The 23,685-nt window shown below is 44.4% G+C and overlaps 1 protein-coding gene across 1 annotated transcript in view; it reads left to right on the top strand.

The window, feature by feature from the left end:
• Window positions 1-23,685, top strand: part of chkb (choline kinase beta) — a 63,607-nt gene that overhangs the window by 33,155 nt on the left and 6,767 nt on the right. Inside the window, exons 7-8 of the mRNA XM_078235708.1 lie at window positions 5,976-6,063; window positions 6,241-6,349. Of these exons, the coding sequence (XP_078091834.1) occupies window positions 5,976-6,063; window positions 6,241-6,349 (197 nt within the window). The remainder of the gene's footprint in view (window positions 1-5,975; window positions 6,064-6,240; window positions 6,350-23,685) is intronic.

The raw sequence follows: 23,685 nt of genomic DNA, 5'->3' as shown, positions 1-23,685 counted from the left end.
TCTGGTAGCTTGGAGGTGTTAAACAGCTGCCGAATATTTGAATACATATGTCTATTTTTAATGAACACAGTCTGGTCAGGCGAGATGACAGAGGGCAGAATGTCCTCCAAGCGAATGGCCAGAATCTTAGAGATCAGTTTGAGATCCACTTTCAGCAATGAGATCAGTCTATACGAGCTGCAGATTTGCAGGTCCTTATTCTTTTTAAGGATAAGCGAAATTGTCGCTTGTCTCAAAGTCTGTGGGAAAGCGTGGTTCTCATATGATTCATTGATCATGCGCAGTAGCAAAGAAGCCAACCTATCCATAAATGTTTTTGTAGAATTCGATGTGGTACCCATCTGGTCCTGAACATTTCCCACTCTGCATAGTTCTGGCCGCCCTAACAATTTCTTCAACGTCGATTGGTTTCTCCAGTGCTGCGGCCTCTCCCCTGTCCACCACGGGGAGATTCAGTGCCCCAAAGAACTCCTGAAAATCCGCCTCATTGGCGGTAGTCTCCGAGCTATAGAGGGTTGAGTAAAAGTCTCTAAACAGTTTATTTATTTGCTGTGGATCAGTAGAGACCCCATTCAGAGTTTGCATTTGTGGTATTAGAATTTTGGTGGAGAATTGGTGCAGCTGATGAGCTGGTAGCTTGCTTGCCTTGTCCCCATGCTCATAGTGTGTATAATTAGAACAGCATCTCTTCTGCTTAACGTGAGGACAAAGTCTCAAACTCCGCCTATAGTAGTAAACGTTCTTTATACACCTCTGGGGACGGCCCCACAGCGTACGCAGCATCAACTTGGGCGATATGCCCCAGCAATTCCGATAACCTCCTACCTCTCTGCTTCGCCTCATGTGCTGAATAAGATCTGATCTGGCCCCTTAAATAAGCCTTCAATGTCTCCCATAAGGTAGCTGCCGAGACTCCTGGAGCACCATTAAACTCTAAGAAATCATCGATCTGGGTTAACAGAAATCTAACAAATTCATCATCAGAGAGCAGACAAGTATTAAATCGCCAAGGCATACGGGGACCCACGCTCCACCCCACTACCAAGTCCATTGTCAAGGGAACATGGTCCGAGATTACAATGGTTTTGTAGAAGCATGAGCACACAGCTGGGAGCAACTTATTATCGACGAAAAATTAATCTATACGTGAATACGTTGGGTGGACAGGTAGAAAAAAAAGAATATTCCCTACTAGTGGGGTTAAGAAACCTGCATGGGTCCGACACCGCATATTCTGTGAGAAATGATTTAATAATTTCTGCCGACTTGGAAGACACAGCAGTCCTGGGGGAGGAACGGTCCAGGGTAGGATTCAACCAACAGTTGAAATCTCCGCCCAGTATCAACCGATGTGAATTCAAATCTGGAAGTATCGTGAGAAATGACCGGTAAAAGTTTTCACAGTACCAGTTTGGAGCATACACATTGACTAACACCAGGGGCATCTCATATAATTTACCCGTGACAATGACATATCCGCCATTTGAGTCAGAAATGACATTGGCTACTACCAAGGGTAAGGATTTGTGGATGAGGATTGCCGCCCCCTGCACCTTGGTGTGAAAAGTTGAGTGAAAGCATTGACCCCCCCACCCTCGTCCTCTACGGAGCCTAAAATAGTCCACTGGCCTGAGTGCCAGTGGCATTCCTCTTGGAGGAATGCAGTTTGGGTACCCAGTTGTCGAAGATGTTGAATTATCTTGCTGTGCTTAACCGGATGATTTAATCCCCTGACATTCCAGCTAGTGAACTTGATCGCTCCAAGGTCGGAGCGTAAGGACCTCCTAACCAGCATCCCACATTCCTAACAGTAGCCTGGTATCCGTCCTCACTGGAGAGTCTCCCCCCCCAACTGCTGACAACGGCAGATGCCACACCCTAGGGTCTCACTTCCCACTCTCCCCACCGGCCGCAGGGAACCAACCACGAGAAAGAGAGGGTGGGCTTGAAAGAGGCCAAGCCACACCCACAGCGACAAAAAGATAAAGCAAAGACACAAAAACACCCACATAGACCAAACCCGCAAACACAGCATCCCCTCTCCCACCCCCGCACGCGCCCTCCCAAACAGGGCACCTGTGCCTCCAACACCTCGTTATCGCGGCGCCTTCACAGCACTCCACATGGGGCACGATCTCCACCTCCATTCCCATCGCGGTCACAGGTGCTATAATCTAAAAAGGTCTGTAGAAATATCAAACACTTAACCTAACAGTCGCAAAACCCATTACCGTTTCCTGGCCGACATATTTCAATCCGGGTATAGCATGCAGGTTCATAAAAAACAAATATCAGTTTACATCCGCCGTGCGGTCACCCGATTCAAATGTCTGCTCCATAAATTTTGTCGGCGCCGCCCGATCCATGAACTTGTTGAGAGTAATCCTCAAGCAAGCTGGAAAGCGCAGCCCAAACCTGACCCCAGGACAGTCATGCAGAAGTCGTTTGACATCACCGAAGGCCACCCTTCTCCTTGCCACCACCAGGGTAAAATCTGGAAATATCAACAGCTTATTTTCCAGGTACCTCCGAGTGGGAGCCTGTGCTGCTTGCTGCAGGATTCTGTCTCGTGCTGAGGTGTAATGTATTCGTGCAACAATGGGCCGAAGAGCTTCTCCCGGTCTGGACTTTGCCCGTAACACACTCTGCGTGATCCAGAAGCGGCTCATCCTCAAGTTCCAGCACATTCTTCAATAGCCGGGCGACAAAATCTGTGATATTTGGGCTCTCGATTCTCTCTGGAAGTCTACCAGACGGATGTTATTTCGTCTTTAGCTTTGTCTTCCATCTCATCACTGTTCTCCCTTAGGGACTTAGCCTCCGATATCAAATGAATAACTTGGCTCTTCAGCTCAGAGATAGTGTTTCCACTAAATGCCTCCGAGTCCTCAAGCTCCTTCAAGCGGTTCTCATGGGCGACGGTGACACCTTGGAGAGATTTAACAGATGATCCAAATTCCCCTCTCAGCTTGTCTATCTTGGCCTGCAACTCAGTGGCCCACTGGACCAACTTACTGTCCAATCTTTGCATGGCCCCCCCTGTCTTTTCACTCAGTATGCTCTGTTCAAGGATCCCTCCAGGGGAGCGTGCCACTCTTCGATTTTAGTTTGCCTCCTGTCATTTTGTCAGTCACAGCGCCTGTGGGCTTACCCATTTCCTCCAGAATGGAGCGCTGTTTCTTGGTCCACGTATCAAGCTGTCTCACTGTTCGATCTACCAGAGTTCTTACATGGATTGCTTTTCATCTTACTTCACCTTAACTGGGTGAACAGAAGCAGCAAAGGGTTCCCATTTGAGCTGCAAGTTGCAACCCTTCTCCCTCATTTTAATTCACCCTTGGTTGGGTGAAAAAAGAAACAGCACAGTATAACCAGGTTGATTTCTGACTGTTACAGTTTTTATGACACAGGAGTTCTTCCCTGGGCTGCCTCCCCACCCTAAACCAATTCACACTTGACTGAGTGAAAAAACTACAGGATGGTTCCCGGCTGAACTGTAAGTCCCAACATGCCTTTCATTGAGCTCTAGCTGCAAAAAAAGCAATCCAAAAGTAGAAATAGCAGCTTGCAATTTGCAGCAGGACATCAGTGGCTCCTGCTTCCCACTTTAATTCACTCTTTCTTGGGTGAAAAAAGAACAGAGTTTGCAGACAGAGCTAAGATCCACGGCCCCTCCCCCGCTGAGCACACACAGTAAATTCCAACCGGCAGGAAGGAATCTAAATATAACCCTTTCCAGCTAGACTTTCGAAGTTCTCTCTTTGCAACTGCACTCCAGGTATGTTTAAAGCTTGCTTGATGTACATTAACCTCTCTCCAGACCTCAACAAACAGCCGGATTTCAAGAAGGATCTTGCCACCTGTGAATCATGCTTCCTCTTGCACCAGCCCCATCCTTGATTCCGCAGTGCACATTTTTAATGCTGTAGTTGATTTAGTTTTGGAAACTACTTATGAAGGATTCAGATGCAAGCGTCAGGGAATAAGAAGTTGGGAGCTGTTGCATTTGAACTTGAGCTGTGCAATAAGTTGACACTGCAACAGAGGTGCATGAATCACTCTACTCCTGCCCCTTGTCCATATTCCTGCAGTTATTGTGCAGACCATTAAACAGTATTTAATGCTGTGCTACTGGAAACATTCAGCGAGCATAGTTTTGGTATAGTTGCTACCTGCCCAGCATCACTGGGTAGACAATTGTTGGGGGTTCTTTTGGCCCTGAGCATTCCAATACCACTCTGAAGTTGCAATACATCAGACAAGACAATTATCCATTTTCAAGTTCGCTTTTCCCACCTTCCCATTAATTATCCAGTCATCATTAGTACAAATCAATCATTGTTGACAGTTGTCATATACCATGACCAATTACATTCTACCCTCTGACATCATGGTATTTCAGTGATCCATAGAATTCGGATGCTTTTTCTCCCTGTTGCCTCGCAAACCCTGCGTCTAACTACAGGGTTCAAAGGTTCTGTTCTCATCAACTCTCAATTATGTTAATTGGTCAAGTCAGACAGTTGATATTCTCGTGTCTGAGAAGCACTGTCTTATCAGCACAAACTGAACAGCTCTATTCATACTATGGCTTTGGGAAGCCATACTGTCTGTAACTTATGCTGATAAGAATATACACATTCTGTGGTTTCGTTGTTCCAAAGAATGTGGTTTGTCTCACTAATGTCTTGCCATCATGCTGTTGGGCAGCCTGCTTTTGGTTAAAGTGCACAGATCATTTTAAAAACACACCTGAAATACATTTCAAAATACATGTTTAAATCAAAAATACTTATTCAAACTTCTTACTGTGATTATATGTGTCTTTATGCAGACAGTACCTCTGTTAGGCTGCAAGTCTGATCTGGAGTCATTTCACTTGGTGCTAGTAGTTTTATCAGTGTCTTAAATCCCTGATTATTTGAAACTTCTCTAACAACAATTGAGGTAATTTAAATGTCAGTTAGAAAGGTTGAACTGCGTGCCATGAGACCCTGCTTTGTTGGCCTGTCCAGCAGAGGTCAATAGAACAGGGCTGTGTATGAAGGAGGCAGCTCACATTGGGAGTCAGAGCCTCAATACTTTCAGGCTGTTGATGAGCTCATGGGCAGCAAACAGTAAAGCTGTGTTGGCCGATGAGTAGAGATGGATAACCGTGATGGCCATCTGCATAGAATATTACAATAACTGATGGGTGCTAATGACAGCTGCAGTGCCTCACTGCTGATCCATTAGTCTGGCCCTCAGCAGTTTACTTACAGGTTTCTCCAGGCGGATACTGATCTCCATTGGACTGGGGCACAACACCCTATAAAATCTGAGGTGACCTCTTAATTTGCTGTCCCCGAAAGATTGCACTTGGTCAGAAAACTACTGACCCTTTTGGCTCCACACCTCCCAATATAACTCCATGAGTCATCTGTTGGAAATTGCAGTGATGGTAACTCTGGCTGTGTCTGGAAGAATGAGCTGAGTGCATAGATGGTCCTCCCTGATAGTGTAGACCAAACGAGCACAATTGCATCTTTCCCCTTCAAATGCACTATCAATTGATAATAAAAACCTAATATCCACAATAGTCTCTTGCATTTTCTGAAATTACTCATCTCAAAGCATTCTCTTTTAGATTTGAGGATTTACTTGTTTTGCCTGTGATGATAAATGAAATTAACTGAGATATGGGATAAAATGGCTCACCTGCACAGCTGACTGTTGTGCTGCCTATGTATCTTGCTGACGTTGCTTTTTCTGTCTGCCTGTCTCCCTGGGCTTGAGCTTGCTTTTGTTCACACTCCTGCACTTTGGCCCACTCCCTTGCTGATACTGCACCCCAAATTCTCCCAACCCTTCAACCTTACTTATTTGCTGCGATGCTCTCACACATCCTCTCATGGAATGCTACCCCCTCCCTCCTGTCTGTCTTTGTCTGAATCTTTCTTTCCACTGTTGTTGATGAGCAATAGTTTCTTTTCCAGGTAACATTCTCTATTTGGCTGGCCAAGACCCCTCATCCACAGAGAAACTGATGCTGATTGATTTTGAGTACAGCAGTTATAACTACAGGTAATGGCCATTTCTGGGAGTTTATCGTTTGGGGTTGGAAGAATGGGGCAAGGGGAGGAGTGAGGGATGAGCTGAGAGAGGGACTGGTTGGGGACATGATTGGTACCTAATTGGCATTTGAGGGTGGGATGGGTATCTGGTTCAACCAGATACTGATACTACTTTGTGTTTTTGCAGGGGTTTTGATATTGGGAACCATTTCTGTGAGTGGATGTATGACTACACTTATGATCAGTGGCCATTCTTCAAAGCCAGCATGGAGAAATACCCCAACCGGCAGCAGCAGGTAGGGAAGCCCAGAAAATTTGGACTGTTTCTTTGACACAAGAGTCTTCAGTACCCACTGGTTTGCCAGGAATGCATGGAAGCACTTTTTTCCTCTCCTGAATGTTAACAAATCTATTTTGTAAGCAGGATTTGAATAGTGAACTGTCCTCTGGTGTGTAAAAGAATATTGAGATTAGGGGATTCTGTCTTGGGCAATTTATCAGAAAACAATCCGCCAACTTTGGATTAAGAAATGTAGAAATTTATAACACAGAATAAGGCCAATTAGCCCATTGCGCCTGTGTCAGGCACATAAAAAGAGCCATCCAGCCTGTTAGAATGTAACCAGTGACAAATTTGTATTGGATGTAATGTGACCAATGGGAACAAGATGTAAGGGTCAGCTGACCCAGTAAAACATGGAACTAATCACAGAGTGATGGAATAGTCAGCTGACCAACTGATTCACTATAAATAAGGAACTATGTAGAATTTTGGGGAGCTTGGAGTGGCCCAGGGCGAGGCCCCAAGTTTGGAGTAATGTTTCTTTATTAAACTCTTTATTTGATAAGTTGGAGTAAGTTTTGTTGTTGTTTCATTCGCTCCATTTTGAAGAGTTCCTACTGAACAAACACAGCCTAGTCCTACTTTCCAGCCCTCAGTCCATGGCCATGTAGTTTACGGCACTTTGAGTACATATCCAAGTATTTTTAAAATGCGATAAGTGTTTCTGCTTCTACCACACTTTTCCAGGTAGGAGTTCCAGACCCTCACCACTCTCTGGGTGGAAAAATTTCTGTTGATTTTCCCTTAAATCATTCTACCAATTACTTTAAATTTATGCCCCTGCTTATTGGCCTCCCTGATGAGGGGAATTGGTCCTTTTTATTTCACCCCCTCAGAATTTTATAAAGCTGTTAAATCTCTCCTCCGCCACTGTTATATATTTGAGGTCATTATAGTGTTAATAAAGATAACAAAGAACAGTACAGCACAGGAACAGGCTCTTTGGCCACCAAGCCTGTGTCAACACATGTCGCCTTTCTAAACTAAAGACATTTTCCCTCTATCTCTCAGAGGGTAGTGAATCTCTGGAATTCTCTGCCCATTTGAAGTGGTGGAGGCTTCCTCGTTGAATATGTTTAAATCACGGGTAGATAGTTTTCTGATCGATAAGGGAATTAGGGGTTATGGGGAGCACGCGGGTAAGTGGAACTGATTCGCTTCAGATCAGCCATGATCTTGTTGAATGGCGGGGCAGGCTCGAAGGACCAGATGGCCTACTCCTGCTCCTATTTCTTATGTTCTTATACCCTGCCTATTCATATATCTGTCAAGATGCCTCTTAAACATTAAGCTATTGTATCTGCTTCTACCACCTCCTCTGGAAGCACATTCCAGATGCTTATCACCCTCTGTGTGAAAAGAAAAACTGCCTCTCACATCACCTTGTACCTTGAACATTGTCCCCTAGTAATTGACATTTCTGTCCCGGGAAAAAGATTCTATCCATGCCTCTCATAATTTTATAAACTTTTATCAGATCGCCCTTCAGCCGCCAACGTTCAAGTGAAAACAAACCAAGTTTGTCCAGTCTCTCTTCATAGCTAATAGCCTCCAGATCAGGCAACGTCCTGGTAAACCTTGTCTGTATCCTCTCCAAAGTCTCCACATTCTTCTGGTAATGTAGCGATCAGAACTGTACGCAACATTCCAAATGTGGCTTAACCAAAATTGTACAGCTGCAACATGACTTGCCAATTTGTATACTCTGTGCCCCTGCTGATGAAGACAAGCATGCCATATACCTTCTTGACCACCTTATTCACTTTCAGGGAACTGTGGATCTATATGCCTAGATCCCTCTGCATGTTAATGCTTCTAAGGGTTCTGCCATTTACTGTATACTTCCCTTCTGCATTAGACCTTCCAAAATGCATCACCTCACATTTTTCCAGATTAATTTCTATCTGCCATTTCTCCATCCAAGTTTTCAGTCTATCTATATCCTGCTGTATCCTCTAGCAGTCCTCCACCCTGTATCTTCGTGTCGTCATCAAAGTGTGGAACACCACTGATCACAGATCTCCAGTCAGAAAAACACCTTTCCACCACTATTCTCTGTCTTCTATGACCAAGTCAGTGCTGTACCCATCTCATCAGTTCATCGTGGATCCCATGTGACTTCACCTTCTGTGTCAGCCTGCCATGAGGGACCTTGTCAAAGGCCTTGCTAAAGATCATGTGGACAACATCTATTGCCCTGTCCTCATCAATCATTTAATCATTTTTGTCACTTCCTCAAGAAACTCAATCAAGTTTGTGAAACACAACCTCCCCTGCACAAAGTCATGATGCCTATCGCTAATAAGTCCATATTTTTCCAAATATGCGTAGCTCCTGTCCGAAGAATTCTCTTCAATAATTTCCCTTCCACTGACGTAAGGCTCACTGGCCTTCAATTTCCCAGTTTATCCCTGTGGCTCTTCTTGAACAAAGAAGCAATATTGGCTATTCTCCAGTCCTCTGGGACCTCTCTTGTGACTAAAGAGGATACAAAAATTTTGTACAAGGCCCCAGCAATTTCCTCCCTCAGTATTCTGGGATAAATCCCATCACGTCCCAGGGACTTGTCTACCTTAATACTTTTCACCCAACACCACCATTTTTACATCAACGTACCCCTCTCTAGACTCGCCATCCACCATGTCCTTCTCCTTTGTGAATACCAATGCAAAGTATTTGTTAAGGACCTCACCAACGTTCTCCGGCTCCACGCATAAACTTACCCCTTTTGTCTTTGAGTGGACCTATCTTTTCTCTAGCTGCCCTCTTGCTCCTTATATACGTATAAAATGCCTTGGGATTTTCCTTCATTCTGTTTACCAAGGACATTTCATGGCCCCTTTTAGCCCTCCTAACTCCTTGTTTAAGTTCTTTCCTGCTTTCTTTATATTCTTCAAGGGCACTGTCTGTCTTCAGTTTCTTAAACCTTATGTATGCCTCCTTTTCCTTTTTGATTAAGCTCACAATTTCTCTTGTCATCCAAGGTCCCCGAATCTTGCCATCCTTATCCTTTATTTTCACCGTAATATGCTGGTCCTGAGCTCTAATCAACTGGCCTTTGAAAGATTCTCACTTGACGGATGTGGATTTGTCCTCAAACAGCTGCCTCCAATCTACATTCTCCAGTTCTTGCCTAATATTGTCATAGTGAGTCTTCTCCAATATAGTACTTTCACCGGAGGACTACTCTTATTCTTATCCACAAATAACTTAAAGCTTACAGAATTATGATCACTGTTCCTGAAATGCCCCCCACTGAAACTTCGATCACCTGACCGGGCTCATTTCTCAATACCAGGTCTAGTATGGCCCCTCCCTAGTTGGACTATTTACATGTTGCTTCAAGAAATCCTTCTGAACGTACCTAACAAATTCCTCCCCATCCAAGCCCCTAGCACTAAGGGAGTCCCAGTCAATATAGGGGGAAGTTAAAATCCACAACAACCCTGTTATGTTTACATTTTTCCATAATCGTCCACACATCTGTTTCTCTATCTCCTGCTGGCTGTTGGGAGGCCTGTGGTACAACCCCATCAAAGTGATTGCACTCTTCCTATTCCTGAGCTCTACCCATACGGCCTTGCTAGATGAGCCCTCCAAGGTGTCCTCCCTCAGTACAGCTGTGATTTTCTCCCTAATCAGTAACACAATTCCCCCCACCTCTGCTGTCATGGAGAACAGCTAACATGTCTGAAACATCTAAATCCTGGAACATTAAGCTCCCAGCCTTGTCCCTCTCTCAACCAAGTCTCTGTGATAGCTACAACATCATAGTTATATGTTCTAATCCAGGCTCTAAATTCATCTGCCTTGCCTGTCATACTCTTCACGTTAAAACAAATACATTTCAGATCACCAGTCCCGCCAAGTTCATTAACCTCCTTTTCTGTTCTTCCTCTTAGCCTTACTGGCCTTAGTCTCTAACTCCTCCTCGGTCATTTCATTTGTTGACCTACTGCTCTGATTCTCTCTCTCTCTCTCCCCCCCCCCCCACCACATGAGTTTAAACCATCCCAACTGACGCTGGCAAACTTCCCTGCCAGTATATTGGTGCCCCTCCAGTTAGGTGCAACCCATCCTTGTACAGGTCCCATCTGCCCTAGAAGACATCCCAATGATCCACATGTCCACAAGGTACCGCATGGTAGGTTGTTGCATAAGGTTAAATCTCTCAGGATCCAGAGTGAGGTAGCCCAATGATCCAAAGATGTGCGGGTTAGGTTGATTAGCCAGGTTAAAAAAAAAAATTGCCCCTTAGAGTCCTGGGATGCGTAGGTTAGAGGGATTAGTGGGTAAAATATGTGGGGGTAGGGCCTGGGTGGGATTGTGGTCGGTGCAGACTCGATGGGCCGAATGGCCTCCTTCTGCACTGTAGGGTTTCTATGATTCTATGATTTCTATGATTCAAAATTGGCTTCTTGACAGAAGCCAGAGGGTGATTGCAGAGGGTTGTTTTTCAAACTGGAGGCCTGTGACCAGCGGTGTGCCTCAGGGAACAGTGCTGGGTCCACTGTTATTTGTCATTTATATTAATGATTTGGATGAGAATATAGGAAGCATGGTTAATGAGTTTGCAGATGACACCAGGATTGCTGGCATAGTGGACAGTGAAGAAAGTTATCTTCGATTGCAACGAGATCTTGATCAATTGGGCCAGTGGCTGACGAATGGCAGATGGAGTTTAATTTGGACAAATGCGAGGTGATGCATTTTGGTAGATTGAACCATGGCAGGACTTACTCAGTTAATGGTAGGGTGTTGGGGAGAGTTACAGAACAAAGATCAGTTTCTGATAGCCAAGTTCCGCACACATGAGGACGGCCTAAACCGGGATGTTGGATTTATGTCACATTATCAGTAACCCCCACAGCTTGCCTCCTGGGCTTGTAGAATCTCACTAGCTGTTCTGTCTGGAGACAATACACATCTCTTTAACCTGTGTTGAATGCTCCCTTCACCCACATTATCTGTACCTTTAAGACCTGGCTGGCTGTAGAGATTTGCATTCTAATTAGTATTCTGTAACTTGATTTCTGTGTCTCTGTGCACTGTTGGAGAACAGATATCCACCCCATCTGACGAAGGAGCTGTGCTCCGAAAGCTTATGGTATTTGCTACCAAATAAACCTGTTGGACTTTAACCTGGTGTTGTGAGACTTCTTACTATGTCGTTAGTACCAATGTGTACCACGACCTCTGGCTGCTCGCCCTCTCTTTTGAGAATGTCCTGCACCTGCTCAGAGATATCCTTGACCCTGGTACTAGGGAGGCAACACTCCTTTGTGGCCACAGAAACACCTAACTCTGCCCCTGACTATAGAGTCCCCTATTACTACTGCTGCAATTGGACACACTTCCTGCAGATGTAGTCATAAGGGATGTTCGAACTGCCTCTGATTTCCCACATTCCGCAAGTGAAGCATACTACCCCACTGACTGCCATTTTTACCCTCTAACATCTATTTAATTAAAAATAAATTTCTATTAAATTAATTTACAGCTAACTAGATGGTCCCAAGTATTAGATTCTCACTAAAAACTATTCTGAAACAACAGTCCAGGTACCACTCTATATGCAGTATTGCACTACTCTACCACTAGCCTAAATCCTTGAAGTCCGCCTCTCGCACTCCCCTCAAAGTGCTGCTGACTCTGCCCTGGTGCCCTCTTATTACACTCTCCTCTCAGTGTTGTGGTACAGTCCCTTTAAGAGAACAATCACAAGAGACATCATCGGGCCTTCTGGCGGCTTGTGAGCAGTCCAGATATTAACCCTGTACAGTGAACATCTCAGCAATAAACCTGTTTGCTGTTTCTGCTCCACTAAACAAGAGCATTTTGAGACCAAGGATCGCTAACCCAACATCTTAATAATTTTTTGGCATCCTACAGAACTACTACACATGCGACCACAAGAGTTCACTCATATTGTTACTCATAGAATCATAGAATACAGTGCAGAAGTGGCCATTCAGTTAATCCTGTCTGCACTGACTCTCTGACAGAGCATCTTTCACAGGCCCTCTCCCCTGCCCTATCACTGTAACCCCACACGTTTCCCTTGTCTAATCCATCTAACCTACACACTTTGGGGCACTAAGGGGGAATTTAGCATGGCCAATCCACCTAACTTGCACATCTTTGGACTGTGGGAGGAAACCGGAGCACCCGTAGGAAACCCTCGAAGACACTGGGAGAATGTGCAAGCTCCACACAGACATCACCCACAGCCTGAATTGAAGCCAGGTCCCTGAGCTGTGAGGCAACAGTGCTAACCACTGTGCCACCGTGCTGCCCTACTCATGAAGAGGAAGCTGAGAACGACCTTTGATCTTTCAATATCCCAAGAAACATTAGCGATAGTAGAGCGAAACCAACAATTCCAATTTGCCAGGTGACAAGTGAGTGCTAAACAATGCTTGTCTCACCAAGGAGAATGAGCGTTGGCGTGTAGCTATACTGCAAATGAAAAGTGGGTACCTACAATTACCTTGGCTCTAATTAGTCCCATCTTTTACACTTTCAAACCAAGGATGAACTGATTTGGAGATGCCATGCTGATCAGTTGCTAGCTTCGTACAGCGTTTTGTCAGAATCACCTTGCAATGAATCTCAATCTCTAGCTCCTGATGTTGGACCTGTTTTTTAAAAATTTTTTATTCCAATTCAATCAAATCAAGTCCAATTCAGAGTCTCAACAAGTTGAGACATTCCCGATCCAAGCTGACAAGACAGGGCTCTCACCTCCTGTCTTGGGCTTGATCTACATGATCCAAACTGGTTGGAGTAGGCATAGCTCCTCCTACAAGGCTTGATCTCATTTGCATCTTAGCCAAAAACCGAGATGCCGCTTTTAAAAATGAAACTAAAATGTAACCTAATGACTTCAACCAAGTACAGCATGTCGATACTACACTTGATCTTAGCCAAAAGGCCGAGGTGTTGGACCTGTTACAACAGATGAATCAGTTGAGTCCGAAACAACAGATGACTTTATTGCTAACTTTCCCATCTTGGCCGATACTGAGACCCTTTCAAGGAAAGGAATATCTACAGAAGTTCCTGAGAATGTGGTCTAGGGTCAGACACAGCCAAATTTCTGAATGACATATACAACCAGCGAGGAATCGGCGTCCTCCAGATCACTTTTCCTATTGATTGTGTTGTATATAGTCATGTTGCATAGCCTAACGTGTATAGAGCATTGTTGATGCCATTTAGAGACACCTTAGTAATTTGTCATTGTGGCCTGGAAGTAAAGGGGAGGAATGTTATGTATTTGAGATAATTAGTATTGTGGCATGGCCCCGACATCATCGGGGCTTGCAGGCAGTCCAGATCTTAACCCTGTACAGTGAACATCTCTGCAACAAACCAGTTTGCTGTCTCTTGTCCAACTCTCGTGTGGCATCTCTATGTTATTTGTTCCCACACCCTGCATGCACCATTACAACCATCTCTGTTCCAAAGTAAACAACCCCACCCAATATAATCTTGTAGCTAAAACTTTTCAGTTCAGTGCAATCACATTTTTTCCTGTAATGTGACCACAAGTTGAGACAGTACAATAGGTGTGGCCAATCAATTGTTTTATACAGTTCTGACATCATCTTGCCTACTCTTACTCTAATTTTTATTTTGCAAAAATATAGTTTATTTGTAAAATAATTGAAAAACAGTACACAATATTTCAAATTGTCATAACAGGAAAATACAATGATATTCACATTCTCTTCAGAGATCAAGATGCACTCTGAGGTGCTTGAATACAGTAATGAGAATATTACAAATATGCTATTTTCATTACAGAGAGTACAATGCTGTTCATAAGAACATAAGAACATAAGAAATAGGAGCAGGAGTAGGCCATCTAGCCCCTCGAGCCTGCCCCGCCATTCAATAAGATCATGGCTGATCTGACGTGGATCAGTACAACTTACCCGCCTGATCCCCATAACCCTTAATTCCCTTACCGATCAGGAATCCATCCATCCGCGCTTTAAACATATTCAGCGAGGTAGCCTCCACCACCTCAGTGGGCAGAGAATTCCAGAGATTCACCACCCTCTGGGAGAAGAAGTTCCTCCTCAACTCTGTCTTAAACCGACCCCCCTTTATTTTGAGGCTGTGTCCTCTAGTTTTAACTTCCTTACTAAGTGGAAAGAATCTCTCCGCCTCCACCCTATCCAGCCCCCGCATTATCTTATAAGTCTCCATAAGATCCCCCCTCATCCTTCTAAACTCCAACGAGTACAAACCCAATCTCCTCAGCCTCTCCTCATAATCCAAACCCCTCATCTCCGGTATCAGGACCTTGGTGAGACCACATTTGGAATATTGTGTGCAGTTCTGGTCACCTCACTATAAGAAGGATGTGGAAGCGCTGGAAAGAGTGCAGAGGAGATTTACCAGGATGCTGCCTGGTTTGGAGGGTAGGTCATATGAGGAAAGGTTGAGGGAGCTAGGGCTGTTCTCTCTGGAGCGGAGGAGGCTGAGGGGAGACTTAATAGAGGTGTATAAAATGATGAAGGGGATAGATAGAGTGAACGTTCAAAGACTATTTCCTCGGGTGGATGGAGCTATTACAAGGGGGCATAACTATAGGGTTCGTGGTGGGAGATACAGGACGGATATCAGAGGTAGGTTCTTTACGCAGAGAGTGGTTGGGGTGTGGAATGGACTGCCTGCAGTGATAGTGGAGTCAGACACTTTAGAAACATTTAAGCGGTTATTGGATAGGCACATGGAGCACACCAGGATGATAGGGAGTGGGATAGCTTGATCTTGGTTTCAGATAAAGCTCGGCACAACATCGTGGGCCGAAGGGCCTGTTCTGTGCTGTACTGTTCTATGTTCTATGTATCAACCTGGTGAACCTTCTCTGCACTCCCTCCAATGCCAATATATCCTTCCTCATATAAGGGGACCAATACTGCACACAGTATTCCAGCTGCGGCCTCACCAATGCCCTGTACAGGTGCATCAAGACATCCCTGCTTTTATATTCTATCCCCCTCGCAATATAGGCCAACATCCCATTTGCCTTCTTGATCACCTGTTGTACCTGCAGACTGGGCTTTTGCGTCTCATGCACAAGGACCCCCAGGTCCCTTTGCACGGTAGCATGTTTTAATTTGTTTCCATTGAGATAGTAATCCCATTTGTTATTATTTCCTCCAAAGTGTATAACCTCGCATTTCTCAACGTTATACTCCATTTGCCATATCCTCGCCCACTCACTCGGCCTGTCCAAATCTCTCTGCAGATCTTCTCCGTCCTCCACACGATTCACTTTTCCACTTATCTTTGTGTCGTCTGCAAACTTCGTTACCCTACACTCCGTCCCCTCCTCCAGATCATCTATATAAATGGTAAACAGATTATATATATCCGTCAATTTGCACTCTTGAGGTGTTTCAACACAGTTACATTTACTGTATACTGTACACACTTCTGTGGACTGCATTATTTTATTTGAAATGCAATTATGTTTGTCTGCCCACCTTACCAGTTCATTGATCTCTTCCAGTACTCAGAAGCTTTTTTTCTTGTTATTAAGAAGGCTGTCAATTTTTATCACCTGTGGACTCAATAATGTCCCCTACACTTAAGTCTACATTAATGATTTTCACGAAAAGCAAGGGAGTTGTAGAACTCATTACACAAACACCCATTGACCATTCCACTTGTTTCCTGTCAGTCAATCTAATTACCACTTTCCCATTGATCTCGTTTTACATTTCCGACAAATCTGCCATGTCATATCTTGTCAAAACCTTTGTTAAAGTCCATGTAGATTACATTAAATAAGTTGCCCTCACCTATCCTCCTAATTACATTAACAGAATATTAATTAGGAATGACCTTGCCTCCATAAAGCCATGCTGACAATCTGTGCCTTTCTAAATGACAATTTACTAAAAGTTCCCCATTTATTGAGGTTAGGCTGACTGACCTACCATGACAAGGTATGCAATCTTTAACTAGAGAACATTGGAAAATAATGGTCAGAGCTTTTATTTCCTAAACAGCCTGGGATATATTTCATCCGAGTCTGGTGAATTGTCTACTTTCAAAGAAGCTAAACCCCTTTACTATTTTCCTTCTCGCTGCTGCCAGATATTTCCTACTTCTCTTTAACTGCATTGCCTCCTCTCTTGTGAAGACCAATGTGAAGTATTGATTAAGAAACGTGCTGATGTACCTGGAGATGGATGACAAAGTTCTTATTTCTAGTCGCTGATAAATCCTATTGGGCTTGCTGTGTATTGAAAAAAAATGTCCTGGATTCTATGAATGGATTTTAAGAATTTTGTGTCTTCTATACCTCTTAAACTGATGCCATTTCTGTTAATATCAGGGTAGATGAAATACTGTCTTATGTTTTTATGTATTTGTTCTTCTACCTGACTGTCTGGAGGGTTGCAGTACACACCCAGTAGTGTGATTGCCCCTTTTCAATTCAACCCATATGGTCTCATTTGATCCCCCTCACAACTGTGATTGGTTCTTTATCAATATTACAACCCCATCAACAATCCTGCCTGTGAACCCTGGTAACCGGGAATGTTGAGCTCCCATTCCTTTTTTAAATTTTTTTTGTGGGATGTGGGTGCCAGAATTTGTTACCTCTTAATTGCCCTCGAGAAGAAGGCAATGAGCTGCCTTCTTTAACTGCTGGAGTCTGTAATGTAGGTACATCCAGTGCTGTTTGGAAGGAAATTCCAGGATCTTCAGCCTGTGACTGTGATAGAATGGTGATATAATTCTAAGTCAGGAATGTATGTGGCTTGGGAGGGAACCTGCAGGTTTTAGCATTCCTATGTATCTGCTGGCCTTGTGATCCTTCTAGGTGGTAGAGATTGCAGGTTTGGAAGGAGCTGTTGAAAGATCATTGGTGAGTTGCTGCAGTGCATCCTGTAGATGGTGTACACTGTTGCTACTTGTGTGTTGGTGCTAGGGAGGAGTGAATGCTTAAGGTGGTGGTTGGGATGCCAATCAAGTGGGCTGCTTTGTCCTGACTGGTGTCGAGCCTGTTGAGTGGTGTTGGTGCTGCACTTATCCAGGCAAGTGGAGAGTATTCCTAACTTGTGCCTTGGGGAGTCAAGAGTTAAGTTACTTGCCAAGGAATTTCCTAGCCTTGATCTGCTCTTCCGGCTACAGTATTTATATGGCTGGTCCAGTTCAGTTTCTGGTCAGAGGTAACTCCAGGATGTTGATAGTAGGGAATTCAGTGAGGGTGATGCTATATTAAGGGCAGATGGTTGGATTCTCTCCTGTTGGAGATGATCACTGCCTGGCCTTTGTGTGGCACACATGTTATTACCACTTAAGAGCCCAAGTCTGAATGTTGTCCAGGTCTTGTTGCCCTTCTTTAAACCATATTTCATGAGCACCAATATCATATTTCCAGTTGTCTATCTATCAATGCTCTCCTTTCATCTGCATTGTTCACTAAATGCCTTGCATTGGAATATATACCTTAAAGCACGGCCAAATTCCTTTGTCTGCTTTATAACCATTTGTTTTGATGTATGCTACTAATTGCCAACTTCTATTTTCAGCCTTTTTTCTGTTTCTTCTGAATCTCTGCTCTGATTCCCATTCCCTGCCACCAAACTACTTTAAACTTTCTCCAGTATTAGGTACCAGGGCAGAAACCCCAAAGTATGTTATGAAGCCTGACTAGACTTCAACAGTTTTATTATTTTGGCATTAGAGTGAGGATAAGATATTTCACTCCAGTTGTGATTCTATTGACACACTAGGAATCTTTTATCAAAACAATCTTTTTTTAACTATGATAAATAAATTAGCTTGTCTTTTACCAATTGAAATACTTAAATGTGACAAGATACTCTTCTTAATTGCTAATCTATCTATATTCGTTCAAATTCAAGCAATATTCTTCTTATAGACTTGAAACCCCTCTTCAACATTAGTTAGCAAGCCCCAAGCTTATCTGCTACTACTTGTTAACAGTCCTAGAGTCTTTGAATACCCCTGGAGAGAGACACTTGACAACCCCAAGCAGCAGCATCCAGGGACAGAAAGACATAGAACAGTACAGCACAGTACAGGCCCTTCGGCCCTCGATGTTGTGCCGAGCTTTGTCCGAAACCAAGATCAAGCTATCCCACTCCCTATCATTCTGGTGTGCTCCATGTGCCTATCCAATAATCGCTTGAAAGTTCCTAAAGTGTCTGACTCCACTATCACAGCAGGCAGTCCATTCCACACCCCAACCACTCTGAGTAAAGAACCTACCTCGGACATCCCTCCTCTATCTCCCACTATGAACCATATAGTTATGCCCCCTAGTAACAGCTACATTCACCCAAGGAAATAGTCTCTGAACGTCCACTCTATCTCCCTTATCATCTTATATACCTCGATTAAGTCGCCTCTCATCCTCCTCCGCTCTGAAGAGAAAAGCCCAAGCTCCCTCAACCTTTCCTCATAAGACCTACCCTCCAAACCAGGCAGCATCCTGGTAAATCTCCTCTGCACTCTCTCCAATGCTTCCAGATCCTTCTTTCAGTGAGGTGGCCAGAACTGCATACAATATTTCAAATGTGGTCTCACCAAGGTCCTGTACAGTTGTAGCATAACCCTACGGCTCTTAAACTCAAACCCCCTGTTAATAAACACTAACATACTATAGGCCTTCTTCACGGCTCTATCCACTTGAGTGGCAACCTTCAGAGATCTGTGGATATGAACCCCAAGATCTCTCTGCTCCTCCACATTCCTCAGAGCCCTGCCGTTGACCCTGTAATCCGCATTCAAATTTGTCCTACCAAAATGAATCACCTCGCACTTAACAGTGTTAAACTCCATCTGCCATTTTTCGGCCCAGCTCTGCATCCTATCAATGTCTCTTTGCAGCCTTCAACAGCCCTCCACCTCATTCACTACTCCACCAATCTTGGCGTCATTAGCAAATTTACTGACCCACCTTTCAGCCCCCTGCTCCAAGTCATTGATAAAAATCACAAATAGCGGAGGACCCAGCACTGATCCCTGCGGTACACCGCTGGTAACTGGTCTCCAGTCTGAAAATTTTCCATCCACCACCACCCTCTGTCTTCTACGAGATAGCCAGTTATTTATCCAATCGGCCAAATTTCCCTCTATCCCACACCTCCTTACTTTCTTCATGAGCCTACCATGGGGAACCTTATCAAACGCCTTACTAAAATCCGTGTATGCGACATCAACTGCTCTACCTTCATCTGCACACTTAGTTACCTCCTCAAAGAATTCAATCAAATTTGTGAGGCAAGACTTAGCCTTCACGAATCCGTGCTGACTATCACGGATTAAGCTGCATCTTTCCAAATGGTCACAAATCCTATCTCTCAGGACCTTTTCCATTGACTTACCGACCACCGAAGTAAGACTAACCGGCCTATAATTACCAGGGTCATTCCTATTTCCTTTCTTGAACAGAAGAACAACATTCGCCATTCTCCAGTCCTCTGGCACTATCCCCGTGGACAGTGAGGACCCAAAGATCAAAGCCAAAGGCTCTGCAATCTCATCCTTTGCCTCCCAAAGAATCCTAGGATATAACCCATCTGGCCCAGAAGAAGGTGGAAGAAAGAATGTCCGGGGTGCGTGGGGTCCTTAATTATGCTGGCTGCTTTGCCGAGCCAGCGGGAAGTGTAGACAGAGTCAATGGATGGGAGGCTGGTTTGCGTGATGGATTGGGCTACATTCACGACCTTTTGTAGTTTCTTGCAATCTTGGGCAGAGCAGGAGCCATACCCAAGCTGTGATACAACCAGAAAGAATGCTTTCTATGGTGCATCTGTAAAAGTTGATGAGTTGTAGCTGACATGCCAAATTTCCTTTGTCTTCTGAGACAGTAGAGGCATTGGTGGGCTTTCTTAACTATAGTGTCGGCATGGGGGGACCAGGACAGGTTGTTAGTGATCTGGACACCTAAAAACTTGAAGCTCTCGACCCTTTCTACTTCATCCCTGTTGATGTAGACAGGGGCATGTTCTCCTTTACGCTTCCTGAAGTTGATGACAATCTCCTTCGTTTTGTTGACATTGAGGGAGAGATTATTGTTGCCACAGTTCACAAGATTCTCTATCACTGGTCACTGAAAGTGGCAATGCAGGTGGAGAAGGTAGTTAAGAAGGCATATGGCATGCTTGCCTTCATTGGCCGGGGCATTGAGTTTAAAAATTGGCAAGTCATGTTGCAGCTTTATAGAACCTTAGTTAGGCCGCACTTGGAATATAGTGTTCAATTCTGGTCGCTACACTACCAGAAGGATGCGGAGGCTTTGGAGAGGGTACAGAAAATATTTACCAGGATGTTGCCTGGTATGGAGGGCTTTAGCTATGAGGAGAGGTTGGAGAAATTTGCTTTGTTCTCACTAGAACAACGGAGGTTGATGGGCGACCTAGTAGTAGTCTACAAGATTGAGGGGCATGGACTGAGTGGATAGTCAGAAGCTTTTTCCCAGGGTGGAAGAGTCAATTACGAGGGAGCATAAATTTAAGGTGCGAGGGGCAAGATTTAAAGGAGATGTATGAGGCAAATGTTTTACACAGAGGGTGGTGGGTGCCTGGAACTCGCTGCCAAGGGAGGTAGTGGAAGCGGATACGATAGTGACTTTAAAGGGGCGTCTAGACAAATACATGAGTAGGATGGGAATGGAGGGATATGGTCCCTGGAAGGGTAGGGGGTTTTAGTTCAGTTGGGCAGCATGGTCAGTGCAGGCCTGGAGGGCCGAAGGGCCTGTTCCTGTGCTGTAATTTTCTTTGTTCTTTAACAGGTAGTCCAGGGGCTATATGGAGCTCACAGTCTGAAGTCAGAGAAAGAAGACAATGCAGAAGAGCAGCAGACATGCAACTGGTGCAATTATTGGAAGCATGGTATAGAATCATAGAAACCCTACAGTGCAGAAAGAGGCCATTTGGCCCATCGAGTCTGCACCGACCACAATCCCACCCAGGCCCTACCCCCTTATCCCTACATATTTACCCGCTAATCCCTCTAACCTACGCATCTCAGGACACTAATTTTAGCATGGCCAATCAACCTAACCCGCACATCTTTGGACTGTGGGAGGAAACCGGAGCACCCGGAGGAAACCCATGCAGACACTAGGAGAATGTGCAAACTCCACACGCTGTACCCACATGGTGTACCCCAGCTGCAGGGAGGGGCAAGGGTTGTTTGCTCTACAGGGAAAAGCACAGCTTGGTGCGCAGGGCTGTTGTACAGCGATGCCCCTGGGCTGGGTGGGCTCTGTACTGGGCTGCAGAATACTGGGGGTATTTGCTGCCTGGGGATAGGAAAGACGAGGTATGGGAGGGAGAAGTCAGTATGTGAAGCTATTATTTGAGGAGGGGGCTCACCTCTAAATAGCTGTGCACAGTCCAGATGGGGTGGATAGCTATTACAGAGACATGGCTACAGGATGATATAGATTGGGACCTGAATATTGAAGGGTATATGGCAGTTAGGAAGGACAGGAAGTGAGGAAATGGTGGAGGGGTGGCTCTGTAATTAATGATGGTATAAGTACATTAGAGAGGGATGACCTAAGTTCAGGAAACCAGGATGTGGAAACAGTTTGGGTGAAGATGAGAAATGATGAAGGCAAGGAGTGATGTACAGCTCCTCTAATTGTAACCATATGGTAGGACAGACTATAAATGAAGAGATAATGGGAGCTTGTCAGAAAGGTCCAGTGATAATCATGGGCATTTTAATCTAGATAGATTGGAAAAATCAGATGGGCAAAGGTAGCATAGATGAGGAGCTCGGGTTAGAACAGCAGGCTCTGGAGCCAACCAGAGGGCAGGCTATGGTAGACCTGATATTGTGCACTGAGATAGGATTAATTGATGATCTCATAATGAAGGCACACTGAGATAGCAGCAATTGTAATTTAACTTTCATCTGAGGGAGAAAAGAGTGCATCCAAGACATCCAAGTATTTTAAACTTATATAAGGGCAATTAGGGGGACATGAAAGCAGAGCTAGCTAGAGTGAACTGGCAAATATGTTTAAGGGATAGATCAGCCCCCCAACACAATAGATACTCGCTCGTATATAGTTACTGAGCTTTCCAGCGCAGAATCGAGTGCCAGTTTCCGCCATTCTGAGCAGAAGGAAGGGTGTCGATAGAATTGCCTGCCATCATCCTTCAACAAAGAAAACAGGGGAATTCCACCCATTATCTCAGTACCACAGGGGTTAGCAACTAACAGCTCTGAAATTCATAAACAGCTTCCCTCACAGAGTAGGGAGAAAACCCTTCCACTACATCAAGCTTCATTCTAACTTTATTTTCTGTTTAACATATTCCTGCTCCTTCTTCACTCTAAACAGCATCTGGTGACCTTAAGTTTCAACAGATTTTCCTTCTCTGGGCAAAGGTCTTAATTCCACAAAATCACTCCTCCTTCAGACCCCAGCATTGTGGGGTCTAGGGGAAGAGGTGGGGCATGAAAAGAATCAAGTAGCCTCTCACTGCGTGCACTGAATGGAAATACGCAGCTATTTAGTCATTCCCAAAACTCTCCACCTCCAAAATATTTTCAACCATTTATTGTCTTCAGTTCACCTGATCCAGGAAGAATATTGACTCCTCTTGGTATACCCGCTCGTGCTGCCAATTCAGCAAACGTCAGTCAGCGGAGTCACCTCTCTTGCTTTTTTTCAGAACTAGGCAGAAACCGCCTGCCTTTTTTCCCTGTAAACATAGTTCTGCCCATTAACACATGACTCTGTCAATCAACCTATTCAAAACCCTACTCTGAAGCCCCAGGGGAAAAAAAATGCATTAACTCAGTTTAAAATGAAGGTATCTGTAGCTAAAATCAATCATTAGCCTGCATTCTCACCATGTGAGCTGCCTAGAGCCAACAAGTTGGCACCATGTAAAACAGCTGAATTTTAAACATTCCGCTTATACGAAACATGATAAAAATACATTTCTTAAAGGCATAGTATCATCACATCAGCAACATTAGCAAACCTCCCTGTGATGATATTAGTCCTGTTACTGTTGAGATGTAACCTGATCAGCTTGTATGGATCCCACCTCTGTGAGAACACATACCAGTGTCCCAGGAATTTCAAGTTTTCCATCCTGCCTGGCCTTATCAGCCATGCATTTTTTTGCACCATCTTCTTATTTCTCTGTTCACTAGCAAATACCACTGGGAGTAATCTGGGGCAATCTCATTTCTTTCCTATCTCTCCTAAAATCTGCGGGACTTCTTTGCTCTTTCTACCTCTGTCATTGGTGCCAATAT

The sequence above is a fragment of the Mustelus asterias genome, chromosome 19, assembly GCF_964213995.1.
Source record: "Mustelus asterias chromosome 19, sMusAst1.hap1.1, whole genome shotgun sequence".
Classification (NCBI taxonomy): domain Eukaryota; kingdom Metazoa; phylum Chordata; class Chondrichthyes; order Carcharhiniformes; family Triakidae; genus Mustelus; species Mustelus asterias.
This window is presented reverse-complemented; position numbering and strand designations above follow the sequence as displayed.